This window comes from Lissotriton helveticus, chromosome 6 (assembly GCF_964261635.1).
Source record: "Lissotriton helveticus chromosome 6, aLisHel1.1, whole genome shotgun sequence".
NCBI lineage: Eukaryota > Metazoa > Chordata > Amphibia > Caudata > Salamandridae > Lissotriton > Lissotriton helveticus.
The window spans coordinates 912,427,211-912,453,657 of NC_136067.1; the positions used below are offsets into that span (position 1 = coordinate 912,427,211).

General features: G+C 43.9%; 1 protein-coding gene across 1 annotated transcript in view; it reads right to left on the reverse strand.

Moving 5' to 3' along the window:
* LOC144762549 (protein unc-93 homolog A-like) overlaps positions 1 to 22,594 on the reverse strand; it is a 244,248-nt gene extending 221,654 nt beyond the window's left edge. Inside the window, exons 1-2 of the mRNA XM_078647777.1 lie at positions 22,505 to 22,594; positions 9,474 to 9,655 (exon numbers count right to left, since the gene is read on the reverse strand). Of these exons, the coding sequence (XP_078503903.1) occupies positions 9,474 to 9,655; positions 22,505 to 22,594 (272 nt within the window). The remainder of the gene's footprint in view (positions 1 to 9,473; positions 9,656 to 22,504) is intronic.
* Positions 22,595 to 26,447: the final 3,853 nt, after the last annotated feature.

Below are 26,447 nucleotides of genomic sequence, written 5' to 3' on the forward strand. Positions count from 1 at the left end.
AATTGTTGCGTTCGCACCTTATTGGTCGCAAGGGCTAGGTAGTCTGGCTTGGTTATTTTGAGTTGGGGTAAAGTGTGCTCAGATAATGAGGCAGGATCAGTGCCGTCTAGGAGTTTCTGTTCTAACTCTTCAATCTCCTGGGTTTCCTGTTTCTTCTTATGAACTATTATATTCTGTGCTCTATCACGTAGAACTGTTTTGTACGCCTCCCATAAAGTGACCACAGACATGACTGAGCCCTCATTTTCACTGAAATAGAGCTCAGAGTCTACCCGGGGTTCCTCAGTGATTGTCTCATCCTGTAATGCCTACTCACTCAGCCTCCACTGTGTTAGTTGATGACCACTCCCGCCGCCCACCTTCATCAGTAAGGAAGAATGGTCAAATATGCCCTTGGCCAGGTATTCTATGGTATCCACCTGATGTATTTCCCCTGCTGGGGCGAAAAGATAATCCAGTCATGAGAACACTCTGTGGACCCGAGAAAAATAGGAGTATGCCCTTTGATGCAGGTGATGTTGCCTCCACAGATCAGACAGTCCCATGGTATTTAATAAGCGGGCCAGAGTTGTAGTCTCAGGGGCCCCAAACAAGTGTGGGTGTGATTCAGCGAGGGATCAAATACGTAAATAAAATCACCCCCCATTATGTGTATGGCTGGGCCAGAGTGCAACAGGAGCGCGGCTACGTTATCCAGCATGCTTTCTTGCAGCCTTGGGGGTGCATATACACTAATGAGCAGGAACGTCTTACATTTCCAAATACCTCTTACTGTCACGTAAGTCCCCTCTGGGTCGCAATGCTTGCTCAGGAGTACTAATGCTGAGTTACGGGCTCTCAACCCTCGTTGCTGGAGTTTTTTCGCTGGATTTATCCTGGGACACCCCCCCTCATTTCAGTGAAGGTTGGGTGGAGGTGCTCTGCATCGCCTGCCTTAGCTGCGAACGTTCCTCGATCCAGGACCACGCCACCTCAGGGTTTTGATAGAAGAATGTGGAGCCTTGGAAGATGACCTTCAGTTTGGCCGGGAATAATATATTAATTGGAGCCCCATTGCTCGGAGTTTGACTTTGACCTGGTCAAAGGTTTGTCTCTGTTTTTGTACATCACGGGAGTAGTCTGGAAATCACTTGGGTGTTATCATATCGGACCTCTCCTTCTTTCCGGATTTCCCGCAGTATTAAGTCTCTGTCCTGAAAGTTCAGAAAACGTGCTATTAGAGGTTGAGGCGGGGCTCCCGGTGGTGGGGCAAAGTTCGGCATCCTGTGCGCTCGCTCTATAACAAAGCAGGTCGAGAACGGCGCCTGTGGTAGAGTATTTTTCAGGAAGGTCAAAAGAAATTGCCCCGGATAAGACCCCTCCGCATTTTCCGGAAAACCCATGAATCGCTGAATATTCCTTCTGGCCCTATTTTCCGCATCATCCACTCTCTAGGCCACTTCCGTCATGGATGTCAAGAGTCCCGTCACATCTTTCCGCGTGACCTGAGAGACATCTTCAAGCTCTGAGATGCGGTGCTCGGTCTCAGTCACTCACTCAGAGACTTTGCGTAGATCGTGTCACAGTAGCATAGCCTCTGAGCAAACCTCCGCTATCTACCCCTCTAGACTTTCTCTGGACTCACGAATGGTTTGCAGGATGGCTGTAGTGTCCGGGAGAGGAGCGGGGCCACCCTCTGCACCCATTGGAGCCGGGAGCACTTTGGCATATTGATCCAGTTTACCCTGTTGAGATTGCTTTGGTTCTTTATCTTTATCTTCATCTTTCGCCATCATGGGCTAGCGTGCAGGAGCAGACTACCTAGCAAGTGTCTTCAAAACCACCGATGCCAGCGCCTTCTCCAAGGTGATGCGCTGTCGCTAAATTGGTTTGGGGAGTAGTATGAGGCTCCGCAGACCTCCTCAAAGGGGTGCCGCCCTCCGAGAGAGGCCCAACCGCACCTCGTCTGCGAGGTCCCCGATGGACCACCTCCCAGCAGTGGCCCTGGACACGTATCAGGCAGGAGGGGTGGGTGTTCCCGGTTGGGTTGGAAAGTTCACGATGAGGTCCCTGCGATCGTCAGATGTAGCGCAGGAGAGCATGTGTTTTAACGATGACACGACTGGCGGGGCATATCACCGGCACTCCCACCCTTCACCTCCCCCCTGGCAGAGGCAAAGACTCCATAGCAGCAAAAGGATCCACCCACATCCATGTTGACCATAAATCACGCCGTCGGGCATCAAGGCAGCGGGCGGCCACCGGCTCCTCCGTCCCTTTGGTCCCCAAGACCCGGAGGAGCAACGCCGATCCGGACCCCGCCGGTGATCAAGAGCGGAGAGACACCGTTCTGTGGGAGACCACGCACCGATAATCACACGGAAAGTCTCCACAGGGGGGCCAAGGAGTCCCAGCAGAGAGTTTAGGGGGGTTCAACAGCGCTAGCAGCGAAGAGGCGCAGGACCCCAGAAAGATATCAATCACGGCCCGCGGAGCTCACAAGCAGCGTCACCACCAACCTGCTGCACCCCACTTCACCCCCTCATCTCACCTTCAGCTCCAGTGTATGGCCAGCTATCAGATCAGAGTCAGGGGAGGGGCCAGGGCTCAGACAAGGAGGCTGGTGCCACTGCAACACCACTGTGTCCGCCCACTGGTACAGTCCACCTCACGGTCCCATGAGATGCAGTCTGCTGAGGTAGGGTGCCAGCACCACACTCCCTTCGTGTCCTGGCTCCAGGCCACTCCCACGGGGACCGGAGATGTGCAGGGATGGGCACCGTGTCTCTAAGTCCCTCACTCCGCAGTATTAAACGAGCGGCGGCACACCACTCCTCTCCGATACTCAAGGCACTGCCCTCAGTGCCGTAGGACAGGGAGCAGGAAGTGCCCCAGACAGCTACACCGCCGGCCTCCGATGCTCAGCGGGGCCCCACAAGTGCAGCGCATCTCGTCGTTGTCGCCGCCGGGAAGGCACTCCGTGCGCGGCGTGGCACACATACCCCACCGCTTTCTCCGGGTACTTCTGTCGATGGTCCTCCATGTAGCAGCGCCGATCTCCCAGGCCTGAGTTGCAGCTAGCGCATCGCCATCTTGGAAGCAACCACGCGCCATGCCCTTCACCTGAAAGTACATATGTAGAAGGGTCCCCGTAAGGGTAGTGTATTGTCAGTAACATACACTAGAACATGATTAAGAAAAATTAAACAAAAATTAGAAAAACAATTCCATATTGGTAATGTTGATTTATTACCAAACACTGCGTGATTGTCAATAACAATACATACACTTTATTTATAATTAGCAAGCCCCGAAAGGGGAAGGGAAACAAGAGGGGAGGGGGAAAGGGTGCTCAAAGGAGTGGTGAGAACATGGAAAGTTAGCACAGTATAAAAAGGTAACAAATGTATTGAAAATTTAGTGACAGTGTAAAGATAATTATAATGCAAAAGCCAAATGATAGGGCCAAAATCACAACATTGTCAATAGATCACATTCAACGGGCACATCTGATTACTAGATTGATCGGGGGGGGTGCCGGAGTATCAACAAGGAAAAGTCGACGTTTCAACCCCTAACAGCAGGCTGATTAAAGTCCTTTCACGGGGTCTTCATCAGGACGTCATACACGGAGGGGGAGAGGGGCAAGTCTGTGTGAGAAAATATTTGGACTTTAGTACATGGTAAGGACGACAATTCATCCTATTTAATATCTATACCAAGGAGTGAGTTAAAAGCTAAAATGAAATTAAATTACCATGGGGTACGGCCAGATTGGGCTCTATACATGGAAGGGACGCCACGCTAGGAAGTCGTGGTCTATCGCTTGTGGTGGAAGCCTCAACTAAAGAGGAGACAAGTAATCAGTTAAATCTGCATTTTGGAAAAAGTCAACCGGCTATTCTAGCAAAAACTATATATAGGGGTACTAGGACCCTGTGGTGGAAGATAAGGCATCAACCAGAATAATAACCGAGCCTTATTACCAAAACGTCCCACTCGAACAAAATTCGGTCACTGGCCTTAGGGTACCTTCAACCTTTTTTCCACCCACGTATGCTATGAATAGTCGGATTCTTGCTTTTGAAGAAATTGTTACCTCCTCTGTAGACCAATCACTAAAACAACCTAAATTCACGAGGCTAAATTTACCCAAAATGGAGAAGAAGGCCCTAGCGGATTTATGCAACAACAAAGAGGTAGTCATAAAACCCATGGATAAAGGCGGTGCCATTGTTGTACAAGACCTTTCGGATTACAAGGCAGAAATTTACAGACAACTGTCGGATGGCATCAGTTACCGCCTTCTACCCAGTGACCCCTCACGTGAACTGGCCAGCACCATTCTCAGAATCACACAGAAAGCATTGGAGACTGGCTTTCTGAGTAAACAGGAATTCGAATTCCTTAACCAAAAATTTCCGAGACTTGCTACAATCTACACCCTACCGAAGGTGCACAAGAACCTCAGCAAGCCTCCAGGACGACCTATCGTGTCCGGCTGTGGATCGTTGTTAGAGCCCCTGTGCCAATATGTGGACTTCTTTCTCAAGCCCATTGCTCTAAACACAAAGGCCTACCTAAGAGACACCACTCAGGTCATTAACCTGATAGATGGAAGACCCTTCAATCCAAAACGTACACTCCTAGTCACTTGCGACATTATATGGCTCTACACCAGCATCCCCCAGCAAGATGCTTTGGAAGTGATGAGAATGGCTTTGGACACTCGAACTGCACCGGTACAAGTCCCCACTGAGTTTATAATTGAGCTGCTGGAAATTGCTATGATGCACAATTTCTTTATTTTTCAAGAATGTTTCTATCTGCAGACCAGGGGGGTAGCGATGGGGGCTACCTTCGCTCCAAATCTGGCTATAATTTACATGGACCATTTTGAGCATCAACATATCTTCCCTGTCACCAACCCATTCAAGGCCAACTTGCCCCTATGGGTTAGATATATTGACGACGTCCTCTGCATTTGGGAAGGAGATGGGGATCAACTTCAAGTTTTCCACAACTGGCTGAACTCCAGGAACCCTTATATCCAGTTCACGATGGAATCCAGCAATCAAACCATACTCTTTTTGGACATTTCGATCTATGTGGAAACAGACCACTTGCAAACAGCGTTGTTTAGGAAGCCAACAGAGCGCAACTCATTATTACAATATCAGAGTCATCACCCAAGGGGCCTTAAGGATAATCTTCCGGTCGGGCAATTCTTCCGAATCAGGAGGAATTGCTCCACAAGAGCTGATTATTTCAAAGAATCCGAGGTCTTGAGCGAACGCCTCATATCACGGGGGTACCCTACTAGGATGGTAAAACGAGCCAGAAAACGGGCGTGGTATAATCCCCGAGATTTCCTACTTAATCCTGAAAACTCACCACGTGCCTCAGCTGACCGTGTCATTTGTGTCACGACTTTCTCCACCCGCAGCAATGACATAAAATAGATTATTACCCAAAACTGGCCGTTGGTTGCTGATGTCATTAATCAAACAGAACTGCCTCTCCACTCCTTTAAGAGAGCCAAAAACATAAGGGACATGGTGGTCCACTCTTATCTGGAACCAGTGAGCCAACCAACGTTAACATCACTTTGGAACTTGCCCCCTGTAATTGGCCATTACAGATGCGGCACGTGTACCGCGTGCGACACGACAATTCAGACTAAAACATTTGCCCACGAGGGACGAACATTTAATCTTAAACACTACACCAACTGTAATTCTACTGGAGTCATTTACATCATTCGGTGCCCATGTAGCCAGCTATACGTAGGTCAAACGCAACAAAAAATCAAGTCTAGGATCTCTTCCCACTGCAGTAGGTTAAGATGCAAAGTGGCAGGGGCACCCCTAGTAGACCATTGGCTGACAGCGGGACACTTGGTCACAGACTTACGATGGTTTGTTATTGAAAAAGTTACACTTGGTAGAAGAGGAGGTAATCTTTTAACAATACTGAACACACGTGAGTCTAAATGGATGTCACTTTTGGACTCCATTAAGAATGGGTTGAATGAGCAGGACAGTAGCTTAGCACAACTGGCAGCATTGGGTTAAAACTGTATACAGCTTATACCACTAAATGTTCCCCATTGATCCATCATACCTGTTGACACTCGCAGGTTAGAGAAGTGCATGCACATGGGGCGCTGATGATCTAATGTTTTTTCAGTACATTCCTGGGATCACGTTTTCTACAATACCAGTTCTTTGATATTTGGCTAAACTGGTTTACATCCTCCTGTGTGAGAGATGCACCAGTGTTTTTAGAAAAAATTTTGCATTCAAATTTTCCATCTGTTTGGATACAATTGTGTTATTTGACAAGGTCTACACACTCGCTCTATGATTATTTATTCGATCTCAAGTCTAACTAATTGGTTTACATCCTCCTGTGTGAGAGATGCACCATTGACCGTGTGTTTTATAATCTGCATTTCAAAACCCTTTTTTGCAAAATAAATTTGTTCACGTGGTCTGTATACTCGAGTCAAGTAAATTGGTTTACATCCTCCTGTGTGAGAGATGCACCATTGATCGTGTATTTTCAAATCTGGTTTTTTAAATTCTGTTGCATCACAACTTTTTGCAAAATAAATTTGAACTTTTGGTCTGTACACTCGCACCATGTCAACTCGGCCCTTACATCGTACTCAATTGCCTATTCCGGCTTTCGTGAGTAACTCTTCCTTTTCCTTGAATCAGCATACAAGTTGGCTCCTCCCACAAACTCCGCATTGCAGTTTCTGCGGAATTCATGGCAAGCCCGCTGTAGACGGCGCTGCGTCCCTTTTCCTGTGAGTAATTCTCTAACATTGTGGGTTTTAAAAGTAGGGTTTAGGACCACAGGTAACCCACTGATTTATCTACTGTAGGTCCTAAGGACATACGAGCGCTGGAAGCTCCATCCCGCTTTCGAGTCAAACTTTTTCTGAATTCCCCGCTCCGCGCCATTGACGTGACGGAGTCTGGTTGAACAAACTATGTAGACGGCGTTGTCCGCTAATATTTTTTCTGTGAGTATTTGCCACCTGCAGGAAACTCTTATGGTATCATATTCGCCTGTCCGGTAGATAAAGTTTTTTATTTACTTTTCACAGCTGACTAAAGGTGACCCAAGCAGCCATCCCTTCTACAGTGTGCCTTTTTCGTTGATCCTTGGCGGATCCCCTTTTCAGAACGTAGAGGTACAACTCTATATTTATTGTGACTAATCCCTGAGTGGCACGTTTTGGTAATAAGGCTCGGTTATTATTCTGGTTGATGCCTTATCTTCCACCACAGGGTCCTAGTACCCCTATATATAGTTTTTGCTAGAATAGCCGGTTGACTTTTTCCAAAATGCAGATTTAACTGATTACTTGTCTCATCTTTAGTTGAGGCTTCCACCACAAGCGATAGACCACGACTTCCTAGCGTGGCGTCCCTTCCATGTACAGAGCCCAATCTGGCCGTACCCCATGGTAATTTAATTTCATTTTAGCTTTTAACTCACTCCTTGGTATAGATATTAAATAGGATGAATTGTCGTCCTTACCATGTACTAAAGTCCAAATATTTTCTCACACAGACTTGCCCCTCTCCCCCTCCGTGTATGACGTCCTGATGAAGACCCCGTGAAAGGACTTTAATCAGCCTGCTGTTAGGGGTTGAAACGTCGACTTTTCCTTGTTGATACTCCGACACACCCCCGATCAATCTAGTAATCAGATGTGCCCGTTGAATGTGATCTATTGACAATGTTGTGATTTTGGCCCTATCATTTGGCTTTTGCATTATAATTATCTTTACACTGTCACTAAATTTTCAATACATTTGTTACCTTTTTATACTGTGCTAACTTTCCATGTTCTCACCACTCCTTTGAGCACCCTTTCCCCCTCCCCTCTTGTTTCCCTTCCCCTTTCGGGGCTTGCTAATTATAAATAAAGTGTATGTATTGTTATTGACAATCACGCAGTGTTTGGTAATAAATCAACATTACCAATCTGGAATTGTTTTTCTTAATCATGTTCTAGTGTGTGTTACTGACAATACACTACCCTTACGGGGACCCTTCTACATATGTACTACATAGCGCCCAGGTCCCCGTGACTATATGGGTTTAACCCCACTTTTTGTAACACTTCACCTGAGAGTGTCTGATTTGAGGGCTCAGGACGTCGCCCCCACTCACCGGTCACACCATTGCGTCCCAGGAGGTTTCCGCCGATAGTGGTTCGTATTTGTGGCGAAGAGGCACAGGATTAGAGCAGGATTCTGATCGGGGCCAGCGGGGCTCTTGAGCAACACGGCTACTCCGCCATGTTCCTGGCCACACCCCCCGCCTATGATGCACTCTTGTGCCTTTGATACAAATGCAATGTATTAAGAAAAACTTTAAGATGGAAGAAAACTTTTTTTTCTTTGAAAATCAGTAAGCACGGCACATTCCTTCACAAAGCTACGCACCTTTATTTACCTGTTAGAAAGACTGGTTTTCAAAGAGTCTACCTCAATTTCAAGAATAAGGGCTTCTTTACAAGTGATAGAGTAGTATCGCACTCTGGCCCTGATGCACTAAAACATAAAGCAACTTTCTCCACTGCGTTGTGTGAAAGGGAGATATCAGAAATACACCATATTTACAAAGATATGACTCATTTCTGCTGCCTCCTCAGGCACAACGTGTGCTGCCTGGCACCAATACCGGCACCCTTGTACCATGGTGCAGGGATGCCTGGGTTACAAGCAGGATTGTTTTTGTGCAGGAAGGAACACCTTCTTGCACAAAACCAATTATTAAAGGCATTTTCCTTTTTCTATGTGTGATTCAGAATGCAACACATATATAGAAAAGGGAAGTAATGAGGAGAGATAAAGAAATTTAACAAGACATAAGGACGTGTGTTGCTGTGCGACGACTTGCGTCAAACAAGGAGAATGCAAGCCCTTAAATCTGACCCTCACTATGTCTAGATGCAGTAAACCATCATGTGTTACAAATCATACCAGAAAGACTTAGTCCCTGTTAAAAAGCCCGCAATGATGGTCTTACATGCAAGAATCAGGATGATCTCTGGGTAAAACCGAGACTAAATGTTACAGATATCTCTGGTGTTGGTTGCAGTATAACAGATTCTTAAATCCAGGAGACTGGTACGGAGCGGCCAACTTGATTGGAATCACCCATATTTCGATGTCCCCCAAAAAGTAGAACTCACAGCTATTAAATGGTCAAATGGCATTCGTGACACCTTGAGCCAATCCTGTCGTTTATTTGTTTTTTGAGCAAGCAGCCCTTTGTGTTCTGGGGCTTGTAGTTCACTTTTCCTATATTACAAAAGTGCCTAAAGGTCACATAATGTAAATGTCTGCTTAATGCTTGTCAGAACGATATATAGTGAGTGCTTAAAACATGACATCAGTTCACTTCAAAAGCTATCTAAAGATGTTACTATTTTAAAATACAAGAAAGATGTGATATGTGTTCATTACCATTGTGGGTAGAAGTTTGCCACCGTGTATGTGACGAAGCAGGACATGGAGATTACAAGTGTCCACTTGCAACCAATTTTCATGATGATTATGGTAGGCAGGAACATTGAGGAGATGACGTGGGAGACATAAACAACACTTAGTGAGGCAACACCTATCCCTTTAGCAGGATTCAGGCTGCTCTGCAAAAAATAAACAAACATAATTAGACAGGCACACTCAGAATAGAAGGTAAACTGCATCATCTGAAGAAAATATTGGTGTAATGACAGGTTACACAAATCCTATTTGCAATTTATATGCTTATAAAGGGCATTAATCATGTTCCTTTCTTGATTGTTAAGTATGTGGCCATTTAGAAGTTGGGGTAATTGAGTGTTTCAGAAAATGTTGCATGACAAGCTTCCACAACCAGGGAAAACCCATTCATATGCCAACATCTGTTTAACGCAATGCCAAAACAGATCACAATAATTTTGTTTTTTGCTGAAAGTAATACATGGGATAAAGTGATCCAGTAGAAAACAAGCATTACAAAAGGCAATGGGACTTGCCAGGGCAAGCTGATGTGAAGGTTACATTATTTTTTTTTTATTGCACGTATACACCACAAAAACAGGTAAAAAAACAAGTTGCTGTCAAAATGTTGCAGCCATATGCTTCCAATAAATTAAATAACACAATATTATTCCTCGCATACATTAATATTATCAGTGATGTCATCAATATTTTCAATTTTGATGTCATCAGTGATATTATAAATGATGTCATAGAACATATCATGAGTGTTGTAATATGTGTGGTCATAAGCAGTGCATGGCGAGGATGCTAGTTATAGTTACTTTAGGTAATTATAGCTGGTGAATTTCAGTGGTTATAAGAGTTTAAAATGTTATGCTGTCACTGAAATTTTCACCTAACTATAATGTTACCTTTGTTTTTTCAGAGAATTAATATTTTTTTTAAAATATACAATTCCTAACTACAGTGTCACTTTAATCTTTGTTATTTTTCAGTGAATTTCTGTGAGAGTCCTACCCTCGCAGCACTCATCCTTCTGGCATGCGCAATGTGAAATTGGTCTCGCAAGTCCTGGCCCCACTGAGGCTTCCTTACTGACTTACTGACTTTGTCAAAGAGTCACAACACCAAAATATTAAAAGTGGACCTATTGGCTTTATCACTTTATCAAGGGGTGAGTATATCAATATATAATAAGCAGATCTATAATCTTTGTCCAAAATCACCAATATTTTCAATTAAATGTATTTTTAGCAATTGAAATAATGCAATGTTTAATAATAGTGATTATTATAACAATGTTTAAGCAAGTTTTAATAAAAAAAATCAACAACTCTGTGAGTCTTTCTTTTAACATAGCTTTGATGATTGCAGTTTGTGGGCTGAAAATTGTTAACAGACAGACTCAGAGATGGTTTTTATTTCAAAAATAAATCAACATGTCTGTGGCCCTTACTTTCTACAGTTGTCTGCCCATAAAATGCAATTAAAAAAACAACCACAATAGGGGCTTGCGCTCCAGCTAATGAGCATAGATCTCCAACTAGGAGTGCTTAAAAAAAATATGGTAACTTCTCCTGGGTTCATGGATTGTATGACCCAGGAGATTTACTGTTTTAGTAATGTTGCTGGGGGCTGCTGTACTCCTTGCAGCCCCCACAGCATTAAAATAAATACTTGGTTGTGCCCCTGTCCCTTCTAGGGACACCACCAAGCTAAAACAAATGTAATTAGCCCTTGCAGGGAATTATAGGGCATTTCTTCAAGAAGCAGTGAATAATAAATGAGCAGCTCCTGCTGCTTACTTATTACTCACTTGTTTATGTTGTTTATAACATTTTTGTGAGTGTCCCTGTGACACCCACATGTTTGATTTTATTTTGGTGTTATGGCGCGAGCCCCAAGACTCTTGTGGCCACAGCAGGCACACATTGTGTGTGGCAACAAGATTTGGCATGTTTTTTATTAGGTAGGTGCAATGCTGCCTGACCTCTGGTGACCTTGCCTCGTCCAGATCATACTGCGGCTACTGATTTTCAACATTAAAGACCATTTGACAATGCTTTGACTGGAGCAGAAACATCCATGCACTGTGTGCTGGGCACCACATGGTGCCTGGCACACAGGACACGGATGCTTCAAAATATCCACTTTGCCACTGTGGCTTGTGCTGCTGCCCTTTTCCGTGCCACAGAACAAACTGCAATGGAAAACGGGATGTTTCAGACTGCCCACATGGCAGTCGCAACTTAATTGGGAGGGTGGAACCACCGACTGCATTTCGGTCGATTTCCAACCCGCTGCGACATCTGGCCGTCATCATAATTAGGCCCAAAGTTTTGTGAGGGCCAACAAATATCATGTGTGCCACTAACATAATTGTAGTGTATCATCAAATACCTTGGATGAAAAATGCAATGCCTCGCTCCCCAAGTAGCAGCACATCATGCCATGAGACCCCATCCCATTCCATTGTGCATCACAGAATTGCTTTCTGTGCTATGGCATAGAGAAAATATTTTGTTATGATATGGGGGAACCTTCAATCCCTGTATAAAAGCCTGTCTCAAATGTCCTTATTACAGGTGACTTGTGATGTCTCTTGTTCCCTGCAATAAAGAAATGATTTAGTCGCTCAATCAAGATGGAAGGCTGGAAAGACCATTGGTAGGGGGGTTGGCCAACCAATTTCCAAACTTAGAATTTCATCCACGGCTGGCCCAATTCGGTCATAAACCTGCACTCACTTTCACTAGGTAACCCGCATCAGAAATGTAATAACTTTAACAACTACACCCTAAGTCCCATGAGGGAGGTCAAAACAAGCACATGCAAACTAAGAACACTCTGAGCAAACAGCAGATTAGGAACCACCACTACCCGGCAGGAGTTACTTATGGCCACAAAGAAACATAAACAGCTAGTATGGTCTCAAAAGAGGAAACAGCAGGAGGTCGAATGAGCAAATATTTTTTACCTAAAATAATAAACATATAAAAAAATCATCAACAGCAATTTTGGAGCTATATAAACACTCTATGTTACACTACACCAAGAGTGAAAGGCGCAACTCAATACCAGAGGATAGATGGGTAGCACGTCACAACTCTATACACAGAATAAACACCTTATCAAAGGGGATCATCTTGGACATTGGGAATGCTAACAGAAAATAAACTGTTCTATCAACCAACTTAGAGAATGTATTTGCCGAAGAACAGGCGGTAATCACTACGCTAAAGAAGTTCTGAAAGGGCGGCGCACCAGGCCCCAAAGGGCTTCCCTGGTCCCTTTTGAGCAGCTGTAGTTTCTAAATTATATTTGGAGTGAAAAACAAAGAAAGATGTCCCCGATTCATGGCAGGGTAACCTGCTCCATCCAATCTACAAGAAGGGGGACAACATGGACCCAATAAATTGCAGAATAATTGCACTACTGGATATTGAGGAGAGGCATACTTAGTATTCAACTAAAATAACTAGCTGAATGGGTCACAGAGGAGTGTATGCTTCCATTCTATCAAACCGGCTTTTGTGAGGGAGAATCAGTAGTAGATAACATCATGGCCCTGTCATGTATAGCCCAACAAGCGGCCAATTCTATAAGCCTTGCCGTGTTTTCTTGCTCCATCGACTACTCCACTGCGTTCGATGGAGTGGCCCATAAAAAACTTTGGCAGAAGTTACAAAATTGGATTATTCCAAACAAACTGCTGAAAGACATCATGCTGCTTTATACCAAGACATGGTTTGTATAAAGCTTTCTGAAGATATGGCCATGTCAAAAACGTCCACAGACTGTGGGCTTAAACATGTGTCCTTTCACCCATTTTGTTTAACATATATACAGCCATTCTAGGCTCTGCACTATCAAGAGACAACTTGGCAACTCCAAGGATAGAACAAACCAAGATCTTCTTAATGCAGTATGCCGAAGATCTTATCCTCTTAGACCACGCAAGGTTAAGACTCCGGAAAATACTGGATGCCCTAAAGTCGTAATTTTCAGCAACGTTGTTCAACGTCTACATGGCACCGCTCGCCCACGTCGCACGACGGCACGACCTCAACATCATCTCCTACGTCATGACACCCAGCTGATCCTCTCCCTCACAAAGGACCCCCACACCACCAAAACCAACCCCCACGAAGGAATGAAGGAATGAAGGCCGTCGCCGACTGGATGAGGAACAGCTGACTGAAGCTGAACTCGGACAAGACTTAGGTCCTCATCCTTGGATCCACCCCCTTGTCCTGAGACGACTCCTGGTGGCCGACTGCACTAGGAACCCCCCAACACCCACCGACCACGCACGCAACCTAGGGGGTCATCCTCGTACCCTCTCCATGACGAAGCAGGTCAACGCTGTCTCCGCCTCCTGCTTCAACGCAGGATCTTCAAGTAGATCCCACCAAAACGAGAAGGACGGTCACCCAGGCCCCCGTCAGCAGTAGACTGGACTATGGAAACGCACTTTACGCAGGAGCCCCGGCCAAACTCTTGAAATGGCTCCAACGCATCCAGAACGCCACCGCACACCTGATCCTCGACGTCCCTCGCCGCAGTCACATCATACCCCACCATGAGAGACCTGCACTGGCTCCCTGTCAACAAGAGGATCACCTTCAAACTTCTCACCCACGCACACAAGGCACTCCACAACACCGGACCAGCGTACCTCAACAGCCGACTCAGCCTCTACACCCCCACCCACCAGCTCCGCTCCGCAGACTGCGCACTTGCCACCATCCCCCACATCTGAAGAGTGACTGCCAGCGGCAGATCATTCTCCCACCTCGCCGCCAAGACATGGAACACCCTCCCCATCCACCTACAGCAGACTGAAGACCTTCTGACCTTCAGGAGACTTCTCAATACCTGGCTCTTCGAACAGTAGCAGCTTCTCCCCCAGTGCCTTCAGACCCACACAGGTATGTAGTGCGCTTTACGAATGGAGGCTTTGGTCACAGACGATCGACTGTGTCCAGAGCTATAATAATCTCGGTGTATGGTTTACAGACACAGGGAAACCCACTATACATCAACAAAATATGACAATTAAAGGGAAAGTGGCCACATATGCTCTGTGCAAATTGAATTCTAGCCTCCAAAGCACCATGACTGAAGCAATTTGGAGGGTGATAAAAGCAAAACTCATGCCCACTGTCAACTATGGCCAGCAAACACATCCTGGCTTACTAGGGACTGCACTTGATAAAATACACTTGAAGTATAAAAGAATCTTCAAAGTAACTATACACACATAAAACACATTGGTTCACTTGGAATTCGGCTTAGTATCTCAAGTACTAAGATGTATGGCCGCACATGGCAAATTTGTCTTTTGGATAACTAGAGGCCCCAAAAACTCAATGAAATCAGCTCTAAAAATCATCTTTACCTCTAGGGATACCCCTTGAAATAACTATTTGCATATAATTCCAAAAACCTAAATCTTTTACTCCTGTTAAATCCTCCATTTAAAAGTAGCTTTTTCAGCTATCAAGGACACCAAGGAGCTACTGAAGACAGGCACATATGCTCCCCTACCAGTCTAATACAACACCACACCACACCAGCAGGCTATTAATTAGAGTATTAATTAATGTATTAATTCCTATAGTGTACAGTCCTATCAGTATTGCTGAATAGTGGGCTGTCACAATCAGGGGTTAATGCCCCATGAGCCGATAGGGATGAGGGGTAAATGGAACTTCCATTAGGCCACGAATAGTTCTCGCATCCTCCCTCGTCCTCGGCTTCCGTGTTGTGAACACATACCACATAGGTATAGATTATCTTCACCTGTATATACACAGTGCACATACTGTGAATAAACATTAGTGAGTGACAGAGGGATCAGACCCCGTCCTGACGAAGAGGCGTTCTGCCTCGAAACATGTTGACGCCACTAGGAGATTAAGCTCATTGTCAAGCCTATCAGTCTCCGCTACACCTTTTTTAACGATACCAGCTTGTGACTAATAAATAGTTTTTTGCTTTCACAAAGCCAGGTATCATTTTAGATTCACTTTTCCAAACACCCCTGACCCTACCTACACTCACTCCAACTCACATAGCACTCACAATTATTTAAGGTGCTCCAGCGTAGTCGCTAGTCGTAGCACGCCCCTTCCCGCAGCGGAACGGGAAGACCCCGATGATGAAGCATGACACCAAGGGCCCTTTTGGTGTGTGAGGGGTATTTTAACAAACACTGTGTATGCCAACAATATCTGGACTCACAGTTAACTACTTGAAGATGGACCTTTTTGATTATCTGAACCGGATGCCCTCCAAATGCCTGCACTCAGGGCATTCAAGGCACTCATTCGCTCCTTCAGGATCATCCACAGGGTCGCCAGGGTCCGCACCAGGGCCAGGCCAGCTGGAGGTACATCTGGTCTCACCAGCCCCCTCAAGGTACAAAAATCCATTAGGCAAAAGAAACCCTGGGGTCACCTCTCACACCTGAAATTCCATCCCACTGTGTTGTCGATGTTCTTGAAGGGTCTAAGGGGCACAGTGTTAAAGGATAAGGACTTGGAAGTGCCTTCGGGTGTAGTTAGTGAGGACGAGCCGAGTGTTTGCTCTGCTCTTTCCGAGCAGACTGTCCCACATTACCACAAGTTCATCTATCAGTATATAGGGGAGGTAATTCCACTAACTCAGGCCACTGATGAGCGTGCTTTAATGATAGTGGCTAAAGATAATGAGATGGAAATGGACATGGTTATACAAAATGTAAAGGTTCAAACCGAAATAAATGTTGCTGATAAGTTGTTGTCCGTATCTGTGGGGCTGTTGTCCTTGGTCGATAAAACTGGCCTTTTGAACACTGTAGGCCCACCACCCGGCCATTTTTCCCTTAAAATGATCCCCCAAATAATAAAGATAGTAGACTGCAGCATTGAACCTGGAGATTTGGAGGATTAAGCTATGCCGGATATCGCCATAACGATGGAAACAAACAAAGTAATGGAGGCCAATCTGAAAACGCCAGTTGCCAAGGAACTGGCATTGAGACTGTCATTGGACAATCATGTTAGTTGCCCCATCAGCCAGCTTTGTATGGTAGCACTCCTTCTAGTGTGTTCCTTGTGCAATCATTGGGACTGTCAAAATCTGAGGTGTCTCCAAATAAAGGGGTTCAAGACTCTTGGCAACTATTAAACGTAGGGGATAACCGATTGGGGGGGCATTTTGACATACTTTATGCATTAGAGTGGATTCTTTCATTTGTTTTATCCCTACGTGAGAAAACCACTGTTAATTTTGATCATATGCTGGATGTTCTTTCACCGTTTTAAATGGGGGTCCAAAAGCTCAATTCAGCGAGTCCCAGTATAAGTAAGGTAGAAAAGTTTATTGAAGTAAAATCTTTGGCAAGTCAACAAACATAGGGATGTTGGAAATGGGAATCCAGGTGGAGGCTTGGGAAGATAAGGGGATCTCTTCCACAATATTGCTCAGAGATAACCCCACATTATGTTCTGCCCCTGGAAATCAAGTGTTAGGGGACCATTCGCACATCAGTCCCGGGAGAAACACGTCAGTCCTGGGGTAACAGCACTTATGAATCCATAGCAGGTTTACTCTATTTTCAAAAAAGGGAACACCAATAAGTCCTGTGCTACTGAATCATCAATTGACCCACCCCTTGTCAAATGGTCCATGGTTAATTAAGATGCGTTGCCCCTGGGGAAGGTGCCCTCCTCAAAGAAAGTAATGGATTAAAAGGACAGAGGGTGAAGAAGAACAGGATTCAGCGTATCACCAAGTGTAAGTCCAAAAATCTGAGGTTCCCTATGGTATCCGAGGAGCCACGCACTTTGACTTCGCTCAAAATTAGGAAAGAACCTAATCTTACTGACTCAGTATGATGGGCAGAACTTGGGGTGTTGAAGGTAAATCCTCCCCCTCCCACTACTATGATAGATGACACCTTATGGGAGGGATTAAAAGAGACGGAAGGTCAGGAAGACATAGGGATAAACAGATTTAATGGGTGGAATACATGGGAGAATTACAAAGTAAGTATTGACCCGGTTATAGCGCCCAGTGTAATCAGGAAAGATCATGATTTGTTGAGCTTAGTAATAAAGACTGAAAATGTTGTGCTAGATGTAGGGCAGACTGTGGATAATGTCCTCCCAATCATTCCTAGCAGGATTACTATCCCTGTACGGATTGATCCCAGCCAAGGGAAGCCTTTGGAAGGGGGATCTGACCTTGCTTCTAGCACAGGGCAAATGTGAGAGTTGGGGATTAATTTAACTCCTTGCATGCTGATGACGGCCCCCAGCCGTCATGAACTACAGTTCTCGTGTGCTGATGACGGCTGGGGGCCGTCATAAACCCGCTCACTTGCGATTCTGCCACACAGGCGCAGAATCGCGGCCGCCTGGAAGGGGTTTAGGTTATGTGACAATGTATGTGTAGGACATATCCAGGGCAAGCATCTAATATTCAGATTTTTGCTTCACTGTTTGATATAGAATCAGGTCCAGTCAATAGAAGCTCCCTTTTGCAGTCACTATCTGAAATAGAGGACTTACAATTGGTAATAAGTAAAGATACTAAGCTGGGTTACTTAGACCTTAGTAGTGGACCTCCAAACTCTAGACTCACATTATGTTCATGAATAATTCCAGTTCTGGTTCTGGATAACGTTAATTATTTTATTAAAAAAAAAGGGATTGATGTAAGTCAGGTGCACCGGATGACCCCTGCCCCCCTAAACTTTGTAGAGTGATGGCTCACTCTCTTAACCATGTGTTGTCTCACATATGAAATTCATCCCTTGCATCTGGCATTTTTCCAGCTATATGGAAACATGCCACACTTCTCCCCCTAAGGAACACACAGAAAAAGGATCCTGGGGATTTGAATAACTACAGGCTGATCTCTTTGTTGTCTCCACCAGCAAGAATTCTGGAAAAACTGGGGCAGCGGCAATTGACCAATTTCATTGAGAGTAAGGCCATTTTACATGACACCCAATCCGGATTTTCGGCTGCTTTTAGTGCTGAGACTGCTCTCTTGGAGGTGGCCAAGTCTGTAAGATTGTTGGTGTGCTCCTGGATCTCTCAGCTGTGTTCGACACAGTTTACCACCCCTTGTTGACTCAGAGACTGCAGGATATGGGCATTGGGGGCATGGCTCTGGCCTGGCTGAAGTCTTACCCTAATAATCATTCACAGAAGGTCGCTTTTTAACCCTATCAGTCTGAACCTTAACATCTTTGGCGCGGATTCCTTCAGGGGTCAGCGTTGAGTCCACTTCTGTTTAATCTCTATCTGGTTTTGCTGTTCTATCTGATAGCTAACAGGGGGGTGAAGGTGATTTCATACGCCAACGACACCCAGTTTTTTTCCCGTTAAAGAGCAGACTGAGAACGCCTTCAAGAGCTTCAAGGCCTGCCTGAGAGACATTGCACTGTGGATGAACAATAACAAGCTCAAATTTAACGCTGGAAAAACAGAGGTGATGTTGTTCGAGAAAAAGTTGCCTCCAGCGCCGGATCTATGTTGGCCGATGGAAATGGGACCAACCCCTGCCCCTGCAGCTACTATAAAATATCTAGGCGTGAAGTGGGAGGTTGATCTTTCATTCGCAGCTCAAATATGGCAGATGACAGCCTTCTGTTTCATGCTAATGGCCTCTATTTGGGCTTGCCAAAGTACCTAATTAGACATCTGCAGATAGTACAAAGAAGAATGTGCACCAATTTCTTTAGGGTTGCCTCTGCATTTATGCTAACAGTGCTGATATAACTGTCATGTATAACTCATGTTTCAAATATATGATGCCATGGGCACATTGAACAAATTATTTGAAGTCTCCGTCTTTTGTTCTGTTCCTGTAATGTATTGTACATACATATGTATTCATTTCCACTAAATCACTTTGAGACATTGTTGTTAGTTTCCTTGTCTTCTGTAGTAGGCTTGACCTATAGTGTGAAATTGCTTTCAGAGCATTTTTATTTTACCACCATCCACATCATATGCTCAAATACAGAAAACTATCTAATTATGGAATAAAACTTTTTTTTACTACGCCTACAAATGTACAATACCTCCGTGGCTACATCATGGGGTATCATTTGGGTAAGCATGTTTGGTAACGGCAGGCAAATGTATGGTATGATAATTTCCTGGGAGCACCATCCTCACAATGTACTGAGTATGAGGGCAAAATACATTCCCTTTCCTATAGTTGAAGTTTTTTTTGCCACATCTCCCAACTCTCATTCCCCAGGTGAAGCAGTATTACAAGGGCAACCAGGAATATTCTTTCAAAGAGAATAGGATTCTGCCTGAGAAGTTTTTGAAAAGTTGGTATACTTTGAAATCATTTAGTTCAAAATTAATTAAAATATGATGCAATTCAGACCAGCAGTTGCTGTTATATGTTGTGTCAAAGGAACAGAGCACTGCCTCACTATATCTACTAAGATATGACACTAGTTTTCTCTCTCCCTGTGCAGGTGCACTTTAAGCCGCCATGTGCCAAATTTCACACCCTAAACATAGGTTTTGTATTGAAAGAGGAGCTGTGCAGCACACATGCAAAGTTTGAAAAATATGGAGAAATGAAAACATTTCCCCACAGTTACACCTGTCGGGAGGAGGTGTAAGGTTTTGGCACAAAGCTCTATCTACAATTGTTCATAGATAGGGAAATGCATCAAAACCCATGGGTGGTTGCATGAGAGTGGCCTTGTACCACCCATGAAATACCCCTTTGAACAAAGAGGTGCAAAGTAACACAGAGAGCTACTTGCTATTACTTTATTTCGCTTTCCAGTACACATCCTCATGTATTACTAAATCCTCTGAAGGAAATGTCAGAAAAGTAACATATACTAACATGTTTAATATGAAATGTAATAGTCAAACAACTAAGGGTGATCAGTGGAAAAGCATTTCCTTGGTAAATGTCTCAAAGTCCCACTTAGAGCTCTTTCCGAAATGTACCCGCTGATGAGCACTATTGTAATACTTCCTGGCTTAGCGTATGGTTCATATCTTACAACCAGCTTTTGAACAAGTTAACACATAAAGCAAAGCTGTGTGAGCTAGTGATGGAATTGCTGCATCGCATATGACTGGCACCACAAAGCACCGCAGTTGTCAGATAAACATATAGCCAGCTGTGCGACCAGGCAGATGGAGGGACTCGCAATGTCTAGAAACATATTTCTGAGCACCCATTCTTAACTCTCCTGAGTGATGATGTCAGAGGATTATCAGCAGGTTTAATGATGTAATGGTTAGGCCATAAAACAAAAAAGGTCTCTGGAGATTTGTGCAAAGTCACAATTATAGGGCCACATATTACAAGAATAGTCCAGTTCCCTAAAATCCTCCATAGCCGACACCGAGCAAGGTAACATTGAACATTTCGGAGCCCTGAGGATGCACCATCAAAAAGTCAGATAGTGAAGAAACATTCAAACATTCAGAATTGGATAAAGAAGTCGTCTTTATCATTATGGGCCTGCCAATCCCAGCACGTTTCTCATCTTCGAGGAGGAAAGGTTTGTACACACTGGGTAGTGTATGGTGTAGGCAGACGCAGGCTGGACAGGAAGGAAGGAAGGTAATTTGCAAGATGAATGAACTTCCACCCCTCAGGCAATCTCTATTTCTGACAGTAAGCATAGAGAGCCCATGCCTGCAGAGGAAAGATACTCTCTCTTTAGAAGCCCCATAGGAAAGCACAACTTCCCCTGAGCACCAACAAGATGGGTTCTTATATTGCATTCAATTCTCAGAGTGACTGACAGGCCTGTCAGCCAATCTCAACACACGCTCTGTCCATTTCTGGAGTATGATGTCATTAATTTCCCAGTCAAATGTAATATAACTTATATAGAATGTTCTTCTATGCCTTACACTCCTTCCCCTCAGCAAACCTTAAGCCGGGAACTCGATATTTAGGCAGTGCTTCCAGTGCTCTTTGGCAGGTGTGATTCCCACTCCTGAGAGAAATAGCCAGAGCTCTTCTGAAGGCCTATAATGCTCTCCACATCTACACATGGTGCTCGGTGCTGGGAATCATTGACTATTATTGGCTTTCCTGTACATAAGCCCCTCTGGCAAGGCCGAGGAAGAGGTGAGGATGTGACGCCAGCCTTTTTATTGTGCACAGTGGCCTGTGAGCCAAATCATATAAACTAAACTTTGCTGGCCTAGACAGGACAAGAGGATCAAAAGCAGGAGCCCACTGGATTGGGAAGTGTCACTATCCCCAAGTTGCAGACTCCTTCCCCACCAACAGTACCACACAGACCTCTGCAGGGCAACTGTGTGGCAGGTACAAGCCTCAGTCTTCATTGGACTAAGCCCCCCCCCCCGTGCAGTGGTGGCTGGACGGCTGTGGGGGCATGTCTGTGCTGCCAGGCAGTGCAGTCTGGAAACTGCAGGTGCCAGAAGGCTCTGTTCTTCAGACCGACACACAGCTCTTATGCAGTCTAGAAATCAGTGCAAGGGGAAATCAATCTGCCTGAGACATTTCCTACGATTAATGGATACACAAGCAGACATGCACATGTCTTTATTTTAATTGACAGCCAGCGTAAGAACATGTGCACCCCTCATACCTATTGAGGCGAGATCACTGGAATTCCACAACCAGGCTTTGTCCATCACTGTTGTTATTTCTTGCATTACCAGAGTTTCATGTTCACACTGATGAAGTGAGATCTGCTAACGGGTTACCTACAGGTACTAAATTATACAAAGATAATATCCTACCAGAAAATTATGTTTTGTTTTAGTTGCGGCTATAATTCACGTTACTTTTATCTTCACAGACAGGTGTGTACTGGTGCTTCGTTTAAGCCCAGTTACACCCCTCCAACATTTTGAACAGGAAGAACAACTCTGATGTGTAAAGACATAGTAAAAAGGATAGAATAACTGTACATCCCAGAGTACAAATGGCCGTGAATGTTGAAAACAAAATATATAGAAAATGTATTATGAGTCCATATCGCTTACCTGCAAATTTCGAAGCCCTCCATAGGCAGTAAATAAAAGCATAAACCCAACACCAAGGATGAGGATGTTCTTCAGGTGAAGTATTTCCATTGTCACTTTCAGCTGAGCACGTAGACCTAACTACTCAGAGGTTTCCGGGTTTTTGAGCAAGATCCGGAAGTGAGGCAGATGCTGCAGAGTGAAAAGGCAGAGACGTCTCATTATGGCGTGGCATATTCATTATAACATTGTGTAGTGCACAGTGTGGGAGGCTGGTTAGAAAAGTGTAGAATTCAGGATTTAAGTTAAGAGCGAGATAATCATCCAGAAATCCAATTTTACTTTCTTTTAAGCGCTCTTTGGGATCTCCCGCAAAGAAATAGTGGGTTTAACCGAATATGCCTGTAATACATCCTGAGGGAAACATGTTTGGTACGCAAGAAGAGTGCATTTATTTATTCATTTTGTAGTCCTGTTAGATTAGTTCTGCACAGATGTTTCTCAAGTAGACCTCCTTATAGAAAGAGAATTGTAGGACATCTTTCTACTGCATTTTATTCATCATAATTCTGCCCCATGCAGAGGCAACCACACCTGCAAAGTGCATGTTATGGAGCAACAAGCCATGGCTTCCCGGTGTAAAAGACGAAACGTGATTAGTCATTTAATTCAGAAGGACACTGCATGAAGTATGACTTATGTTACGGTTTATGCAACTGTAGTGTAGTCATGATATGTGGCAAATAAAAACAGCGGGTCTAGTCGCAAACTGCATTTTTATTGCATTTAGTAGTACTACAATAGTGCTACTCACATACTACAAAAATGCAGTTTACAAACCTATGTGTGGAGGTCTCTGCATCTATTTTCTTTCCTGGTGCAGAGATGTCCCTCCTGACTGCTAAGATGTCTGCACACGTACGCATAGGTTTTAGAAGTGAATGTGGAATGGATGAGGTGAGTGACTGGAAATTCACACTTACTAAAAAATGGGGGGATTTAAAGAGGGGTACGGTGGGGTTAAAGGAGTGTTAAAGAGGAGCTGAAGAGGGACAAACACTCACTCATAAAAGAGTAAGGGCCTATTAGGATTCCAACGGTCCTGCATCGCCAAAGTCATACTAAGGCCCTAAACCTAGTGTTATTCACAAACTACACTTTTATACTTTTTTGGACCCAAACAGTCGTAAATGTACCCCAGGTCAGACCTGGTGTAAATCCAGCACCACACATGGTCAACCACTGGTGATGCAACACCCTCTCATAGAAAATAATGGCAGTAGGGTTTATCTATATTGTATGTATATATATATATATATATATATATATATATATATATATGTATTTTTTTTTTAACCTAAGGTTTTTAACATCATGAGAAAGAATTGGAAAATCCTACAAGCCGATTCCATAATAGGGAAATCGCTATCCAACTACCCACTAGTATCTTACAGAAAAGGAAACTCACTTAAAGATCATCTAGTGAATAGCCATCATTAACACAAAAAAAAAAAAAAAAAAAAAAAAAGGAAGAAAGCAACAGTCTTGGGCTTCTTCCCCTGTATGAAATGTAAGGCCTGCAAAAATTCTCACAAGGTCAAAGAATACCAAATACCGGGGAAGAAGAACAAAACTAAGATCTCCAAATTAGTTAACTGCAATTCGGAGTATACTGTTTACTGCCTGGTATGCCCCTGGGGGAAAAAATATATAGGAAGCACAGTGAAGCAAACCAAACTCAGGGTGCTCGAACACATGAGGGCCATCACCTCGAAAGACCAGAGCTACCCGGTAGCCCGTCACTTCGAGAGGATGCATAAAAGCAACAGTAACTTACTTACTTTCTTCATATTGGACCAACTAGTCAGAACGGAGAGAGGAGGTAACTGGGTAAAGAAATTGCGAACTCTGGAGTCTAGATTTATTATCCAGCTGCGTACGAAAATTCCAGAAGGGATGAACAACGAGGAAGAGATGTGGACACATATCTGAAATGTTGTTCCATGCAATACCTTGGCTAAAAAGGAAGAAATAAGATAACTGAAAGATACTGAAATAAGTCCATTCTTTAAAGGTATGTGTAGATAAGAAGCCAAGAAGCTGATGAGATGAATATAGTGTCTGCCCCTATCCCCACAGCAAAGCAATACATGCAATAATGTACATAGGAGGAGAAACATGCCCATTCAGGGCTTGACGGTAAAAAATGTAGAAAATGTATAAAATATTAATAATTACAATTCAAAGAATAATTTGACTTGCTGAACAAATCGAGTTTAGATACTGTTAATTCACAGATCCGTGGACCATTCACTAAGGCACTAAACAAGAATGTTGAGAGCTTTGTGAATGAACGGCACAGATAGCGAATGGCGATCAGGGATATACTTGACAATACCCCACATTAACGTGAATATCATTTTAATTCTGATTATGATTAAACATATGATTTGAATATATGATTGATTATCAAACGATATGGATGGAAATATAATGAAATATTATGTTTAAAAAAAGCTGCACAGTGAAATTACACAGCTGGGCAATATAACCATGATAAGATGGCCGCCATAGAAAATGTGCAAATGAAATCAATTGTGCCGTTTTTTATGTTTACTGTTTTTTAGAATCACGTGACAGGATGTCACCACAAAGTTTATTTAATTTGTCACTTGAAAAAATGCCAGTTTACACTGACGAAGGCGGTAACGCCGAAACGCGTTTGTAATCTGCAATGCGATGTCTGCAATAAATAACTTGGCTAAGAACCACGCTGGAGCGGCTTTGAGTGCTCTTTCATATCCATTTCCAAGGAAAGAGGAACTGGGCGTTCGTAATATATATATGTATATATATATATATATATATATATATATATATATATATATATATATATATATATATATATATATCATTTGAGATGTCATCAGTGACGTCATCAGTGATGTCACTGACCATGTCATGAATGATGTAATATGTGACATCATCAGCAGTGGATTGCGGGTGCGCGATATATAGTTAGTGCAACTAACTATATATGGAATTTCAATGGTTTTGTGTGAGTAAAATAAGGTTTTGTAAATGCTAATTCCTAACTATATATGGTCTATAACCTATGGTTTTTTCAGTGAATTTTCAAGGTTTTGTAAATGCTAATTCCTAACTATATATGGTCTATAACCTATGGTTTTTTCGGTGAATTTCATAGGTTTTTTAATAGCAAATCTTTATAGTTTTAAAAAATAATAAATTTTAAAGCGAATTTTATATTGTATAATTATGTCATTTTTTTATTTTTTATTCTTTTCGGTGCGCTCCCGGGGCGCGGACCGGTGAACGTACGGGTAAGCGCAATCTTGCGGTGCGCCCCGGGGCGCGTACCGATGAGCGTCCCGATAGCGCTATTGCCGCGAACGAAAACAACATCGTGACGTATTGCGTAGCCGCCACGCCTTGCGTCATAAGACACGTATCGCGTAGCCGCGAAATGCGTCTTATGACGCACCGCGTAAGCGCACCCGGAAGCGCAGACGATCGCGCAACGTAAACGCCCTGATGCGCTTATGAAACACGCCACGCGACGCGCCCCGGGGCGCGTAGCGTAAGCGCGTCAAACCATGTGACTTTAAAATAACACTTTTCATTGGTTCAGAACTTTTTTTTTTCCAAATTGTGTGAAACCCACCCATTTCTCTCACTATTGCTTTGTACTTGGAGAGAGCAAGAGCTGTTCTGTGTACTGTCTTCATCTCCTACTTTCCTGATCTACAGCAATGGCTGCAAGAGAGTCATCCAGCAGAAGAAAAAAGACAATTTCATCTGAAAATTCTATGACATCCCTGAAGGACAAAAAAAAGTCAACGCTCCAAAAGTAACCCGCAAAATATGTGGTAGTACTTTATCCAGAGGCAATCCTCTGAAAAAATATAGTTTTGGAAATGCCAATTTAATCAGGCATGTCAAA